At 51.8% G+C, this 6142-nt stretch overlaps 1 protein-coding gene across 1 annotated transcript in view; it reads right to left on the bottom strand.

The window, feature by feature from the left end:
* Positions 1 to 6142, bottom strand: part of SLC7A6 (solute carrier family 7 (amino acid transporter light chain, y+L system), member 6) — a 44204-nt gene that overhangs the window by 21029 nt on the left and 17033 nt on the right. Inside the window, exons 4-7 of the mRNA XM_014547817.1 lie at positions 5978 to 6122; positions 5237 to 5360; positions 4916 to 5019; positions 2207 to 2303 (exon numbers count right to left, since the gene is read on the bottom strand). Of these exons, the coding sequence (XP_014403303.1) occupies positions 2207 to 2303; positions 4916 to 5019; positions 5237 to 5360; positions 5978 to 6122 (470 nt within the window). The remainder of the gene's footprint in view (positions 1 to 2206; positions 2304 to 4915; positions 5020 to 5236; positions 5361 to 5977; positions 6123 to 6142) is intronic.

The following is a 6142-nucleotide window of genomic DNA, read 5'->3' as shown; positions in this document are numbered from 1 at the left end:
ACATTGAACAATAAAGCAGGGATGGGTGTAAAACGCTCAATGTGGATCATGGACAGAAGGTCTGGGAGGTGGCCCTCACGGGAGCCCACGAAGAACAACCTGGAGGGACAGGAAATGTGTCAGTGAGATCCTTTTTGCTCAGCCACACAGCCACACCCCTCACTCAGACAAAGTGGGCCCAGAGCTCCAGAACAAAGCAGGGACCAGTCTCTCAGGAGCACCCCACGTTCTCTATGCACGCCCAGTCCAACCTACCCCCCCTTTGCCCAGAGATGTCTCCACCTTCCTCAACCAGAGGCACCTCACCATTATCCATAAATGCCCTACCCCACGGTTACCCAGGCACCACCATCACCCACAGACACCCCCACTTCTCTCAATCACAGTCCCCCACCAGCACCCAACGAATGCTTCACCCTGCCATCACCCACTGGCACTCTAACCCACCCCACCAGAGGTACCCTCACTCTGCCATCCCATAAGTTTCATACTTAACACAATGACTTTTATTATTACTATGTTTTTATTCATTTTTTAGAGCGAGAGGAAAGGAGAGGGAGAGGGAGAGAGAGAAATAGCCATTGGCTGCCTCCTGCACGCCTCCTACTGGGGATCAAGCCCGCAACCCAGGCATGAGCCCTGATCTGGAATTGAAGCTTTTGGTGCATGGGACCATGCTCAACCGACTGAGCCACACCCGCCAGGGAAACACAATGGCTTTTTAAAGAAAAGTAGCCAGACTTCTCTTGTGTCCTCATAGATCTTCTCTGAGCTCTTGACGTGTGATAGGCCAGAGCAAACCTGGACTCAAAGAGACAACCCAGGCTTCCTCTCTGCACATAAAGAGCCCGACTAACTGGGAAACAGAGCAGCAGAGAAATGAGCACCTCTAAAAAAAAAAAATCAATAATGAACTATTCTAAAAAAAAATAAAAGAAGAAGTAAGGAGAACTGATGGTCCACAAAATCACAACTGGACACAAAGGGCATTTGGACACAAAGTGTATATTAAGTTTGAGATAAGGCGACCTTTCGGTACATGGGACAACACCCAACCAACTTAGCCATACTGGCCAGGGCTCTAAATATGACTTTTTTAATATATTTTTTTATTGATTTCAGATAGGAAACATTGATTGGCTGCCTCCTGCACGTGCCCCAACTGGGGATCGAACCCACAACCCAGGCATGTGCCCTGACCGGGAATCAAAATGGCGACCTTTCGGTACATGGGACAACACCCAACCAACTGAAGCCATACTGGCCAGGGCTCTAAATATGATTTTTTTAATATATTTTTTCATTGATTTCAGATAGGGAGGGAAAGATAGAAACATCAAGGATGAGAGAGAATCATCGATCAGCTGCCTCCTGCACACCCCCCCCACAGGAGCCAGACTTCTCTTGTGTCCTCACAGATCTTCTCTGAGCTCTTGACGTGTGATAGTGGTCGGCAAACTCATTAGTCAGCAGAGCCAAATATCAACAGTACAACGACTGAAATTTCTTTTGAGAGCCAACTTTTTAAAACTTAAACTATATAGGTAGGTACACTGTTATTAACTTAATGAGGGTACTCCTAAGGCTTAGGAAGAGCCACACTCAAGGGGCCAAAGCAGTTTGCCGACCACGGGGCTAGAGCAAACCTGGACTCAAAGAGACAACCCAGGCTCCCTCTCTGCACATAAAGAGCCCGACTGACTGGGAAACAGAGCAGCAGAGAAATGAGCACCACCCAGGGCAGGCAGGTCATCATGCAGTACATCGCCCTCGCAAGGCTTAGGGGCGGACTGGGGAACACAAAGCTTCGCAAGAGATGACCACGTCTGGGCTGGGAAGACGAGCTGGAGTCTGGCAGAGGCGAGTGGTGGGTGGGGAAACAGCACGGGCAAAGGCAAAAGGGGCTTGGAGGCGGAACAGTGCGGCCTCTCTAAAGGTTGGTACTAGAATGCTTGTAGTCCTAGGATAAGGAGTGTGAGCAGTGTGCTGGGAAGAACTTGCACATGCGGACATACTGTGGAGTCTGAACAAGCATGAGAGCCAGCTGTGGCTCTGAAGAAAAGGCCTGACAAGATTTAACGCAGAGACGCTGGTAGCATCAACAGGGAGAGACGAGGGTATGGACAGAAGGCCAGACAAGCTCATCCATGATAACTGCCATAAGAGAGGAGGCCTGCCCTAGCCGGTTTAGCTCGGTGGATAGAACATTGAACAATAAAGCAGGGATGGGTGTAAAACGCTCAATGTGGATCATGGACAGAAGGTCTGGGAGGTGGCCCTCACGGGAGCCCACGAAGAACAACCTGGAGGGACAGGAAATGTGTCAGTGAGATCCTTTTTGCTCAGCCACACAGCCACACCCCTCACTCAGACAAAGTGGGCCCAGAGCTCCAGAACAAAGCAGGGACCAGTCTCTCAGGAGCACCCCACGTTCTCTATGCACGCCCAGTCCAACCTACCCCCCCTTTGCCCAGAGATGTCTCCACCTTCCTTTGCGGGCTCGATCCTCAGTAGGGGGCCTGCAGGAGGCAGCCAATCAATGATTCTCTCTCATCATTGATGTTTCTCCCTCTGAAATCAATAAAAATAAAAAAATAAAAATAAGAGAGGAGGCCTGAATGAGGCCCAATGCACTAGCTGAGGAGAGGACAGGATAGATGTGAAACCTCAATCAAATGTAGTGATCCTGTGTGTGTGTGTGTGTGTGTGTGTGTGCACGCATATGCACACATGTGCACATACATACACTGGGAGAATAGGGTAGACACCAAGGATAAAATTAAGAAGCAAGGAGGACTGTCCTGGCCTGTGTGGCTCAGTTGGTTCAGAATTGTCCCAGCAGAAAGGTTGCTGGTTTGATTCCTGGTCAGGGCACATGCCCAGATTGCGGGCTTTATCCCCGGTAGGGGGTGTGCAGGAGGCAGCCGATCGATGTTCTGCTCTCACATCGATATTTCTCTCTCTCTCCCTTTCCCTTCCTTTCTCTCTCTAAAAAAAAAAAATCAATAATAAACTATTCTAAAAAAATAAAAGAAGAAGCAAGGAGGACTGATGGTCCACAAAATCACAACTGGACACAAAGCGGATTTGGACACAAAGTGTATATTAAGTTTGAGATACGCGTGGGTCATCCGGGTGGAAACACAGGAGTTGATGACGTCATCTTTAAAGGTGCTATCGGGCAAGATGCTGGAGTTGGCTGACGAAGTGAATAATCTGTACTAAGTAGAGAAGAAATGTGGAAGAGAGGATGCTGGAAGGGAGTAATGTGTAGGTGAGGCATAGGCGTCCAGTACAAAACCCACACCAGCTGCGAGGATTATAAAGAAAAACTGAAGAAGGCAACACAAGCAGAAACAATTGTGCGTTGTTTCCTGGACAGCACTGCACCTCCCTTTGTGTGCAGGTCCAGATTCTTACTCTCGCGTCCTCCCCAACCCCATGCAGTCCATGTCCCAACGTGAGGTTAGAAGGCACCATCCACCTCAATATTTGGAGATCATTGGCAAGGTCAAGGGGGATGTTTTGAGCACCAGTGAGTATGAGGCGAGGGGAAGTACCATCTTTGGGTGGGGCAGCTTGTGAAGAACCACAAGGGGTGGAACCTGGGCCACAACAGGCTGAGGTGAGAGGAGATGACACCATATCCTTTTACAAGACCTTGCTTTCTCTGTTACTCTTGATGCTCCAGGGAGGCCCCACGTACACGGACTGGGGTGTCAAAACCAGTTAAGAAAAATGAACAGGACAAAACTTTCTCTTATCCTATCTGTTCCTGTGGCAAATCTTTATTGCATGCCTAGTACACTCCTGGCCTCGGGGACAGCAACATTTAGGGGGTGAGAAATCAGGAAAGGAGCCTTCTCAGCTACCAGAGAGTCACAGGAATCGTTTCAGGAGAAAAAGGCTGTCAGCATCACTTGCTTCGTGCGCCCGGTATTACAAGGACCGTGATGAAAGCAGGCTGAGGAGGAGTCACTGGTACCCTTACTCAGAACATTTTTTTTAGGAACTAGAAGCCAAAGGGTAATGGGTAGAAAAAGGAATGACCGGTGGAATACACACTATTCCCTCAAGAAATGTGCCCAGTCAGGAAGAGGGGAGACGGGAAGAGCTATTTTGCGACTTCTGTAAGTGGAGATGGCTCCAATGGGTGAACATCCGCCCAAGAGAAGGGCCAACGGATGAACCACGGCGCTAAGGAAGGGAAGCGTGTAACCTTGACCCCAGGTAGCAGAGTGAGCCGGCGAGGCTCCTTTCTCTGAAACAGGCAGGACAGCCCCTGCACAGAGAGAAGAGCAGGAGCCTACCTGTCGGCCTCAGTGTTTTCTGTGACGTGAGGGGCAGAATCATCTTGTGCCGGGACCTGGTACCCAGCGAGTGCTCGCTAATCGTTTACTGAAGCAGTGAGTCCTGGGGCTGTGCCGTCACCCACAAGGAGCCCAGAAGCTGGTCCCTGACAGGGTCCCTCACCCCAGCTATTACCTAGTCTTCTCTTCCACCTCCTATCAATCTGTCCTTGGTTAGAGCATCGTCCCCATTCGCCAAGGTCATGGGTTTGATCCCAGGTCGGGGCAGTCCTTGGTTAGAGCATCGTCCCCATTCGCCAAGGTCAAGGTCATACAAGAATCAACCAATGAGTGCATAAGTCAATGGAACAACAATGAATGCATAAGTCAATGGAACTTATGCATTCAACCAATGAATGCATAAGTCAACTCAATAGATAAACGCATGAGCTACCAGCACACCAACATTTGCACAAAGGCAGGCGCATGCACACTGATGTGCACACACACACACACACACCCTGTCTTTCTAGGAAAGGGAGGAAGGAAAAGAAGAGCTCTTCCGGGCTCACCTAAAGCCTCAGAGAACAGTGGAGTCTGTTACCAGGGGGGCAGGGACACAGTACCTTGATGAAGCAAGGATCGACGCATTGAGGCCCCCAAAGCAGGACAGGGCCACAGCGATGGGAATGGTCCAGCTGAACATGCCAAATGTCTGGTCAGCAAATGTCTGGGGGCAGAACACAGAGGCGCACTCAGCCTGGGCCGGGGTGTCCTAAGCTTCCTGCATCCAGGCTGTGGGGACAAACACGGTCCCTGCTGGGCAGCCCGCCCTCTGGCCGAGACCCCCTCGCCTCGCCTCGCCTGCGGAGCCGGGGTGGCTGCGAAAAGATCGCACCATTCAGTGTCATAGGACGACGCGCAAACGGGGACCCCGAGCGACTCACCACAGCCACGGCGTCGCTGTTGAGGACGTCTGAAATGCTCAGCACAGTGTAATAGGCCACGTTGGTCAGGAGGTAGATGAGCGTCACAATTGGCATCGAAATCCCGATGGCCAGGGGCAGATTCCTGTCAGCACAGGGGAGACAGGAAGACCTAGAACCAGCCTCTCCCTGGGGTCAAAGTTCACCCAAGGATTTTTCTGACATTGAACAGTTCCCTGGCCTCTGGGTCTTCGAGGTACCGCTCCCCCATGATGACCCAGGATGGGTATGTGTCCCACGCCCCTGGGCTCCCTAGAGAGAAAGGGGAAGAGAACCCCTTCTCTGTGGAGAGAGCTCATGAGCTCATGGTCAATGTGTGACGCTCGCCACCCTGGGGCCCATGGGTCCCACTGGAGAAGGAGCAGTGTCCCCTGGGGATTAGAGGTCAGGCTGAGGACCTGGCTGCCCAGAATAAACCTCCGGCTCCCCAGGCCTCAGGGTCAGTACCAGCGTGCAAGGTCCCAGCACCTTAGCCCCAGCGGGCTCTGCTGCCCATTCAAGGACCGCTCCTTGAGGGGGGACCCTGGTTTCCTCCAGGGTGACCATGACGGGGAGGAGCCACGGCTTTCCCACCTTCGCTCACTCCCATCCTGACCCCGAATCCCTCTGAGCTGGAGACTGGGGAGGGAGGGATGAGAGCCAGCTGTTCCAGCCGCGTTGGGGAGTGAGAGCCGGGGAGCGGGAGGGCGAGCCCACCTTTACCTTTCTGGGTTTTTGATTTCTTCTGTTACAAAATTAAGGGTGTCCCAACCTGAGTAAGAGAAGAGGGCAGAGTAGAGGGCGAGAGAGAGGTTTCCCATGTCCCAGGAGGAACCCTCAAAGGCATCCTTAAAGTGCTCAGAGCGTCCTGCGGGAGCAAAGGTGGGG

This window comes from Myotis brandtii, unplaced genomic scaffold (assembly GCF_000412655.1).
Source record: "Myotis brandtii unplaced genomic scaffold, ASM41265v1 scaffold486, whole genome shotgun sequence".
NCBI lineage: Eukaryota > Metazoa > Chordata > Mammalia > Chiroptera > Vespertilionidae > Myotis > Myotis brandtii.
This window is presented reverse-complemented; position numbering and strand designations above follow the sequence as displayed.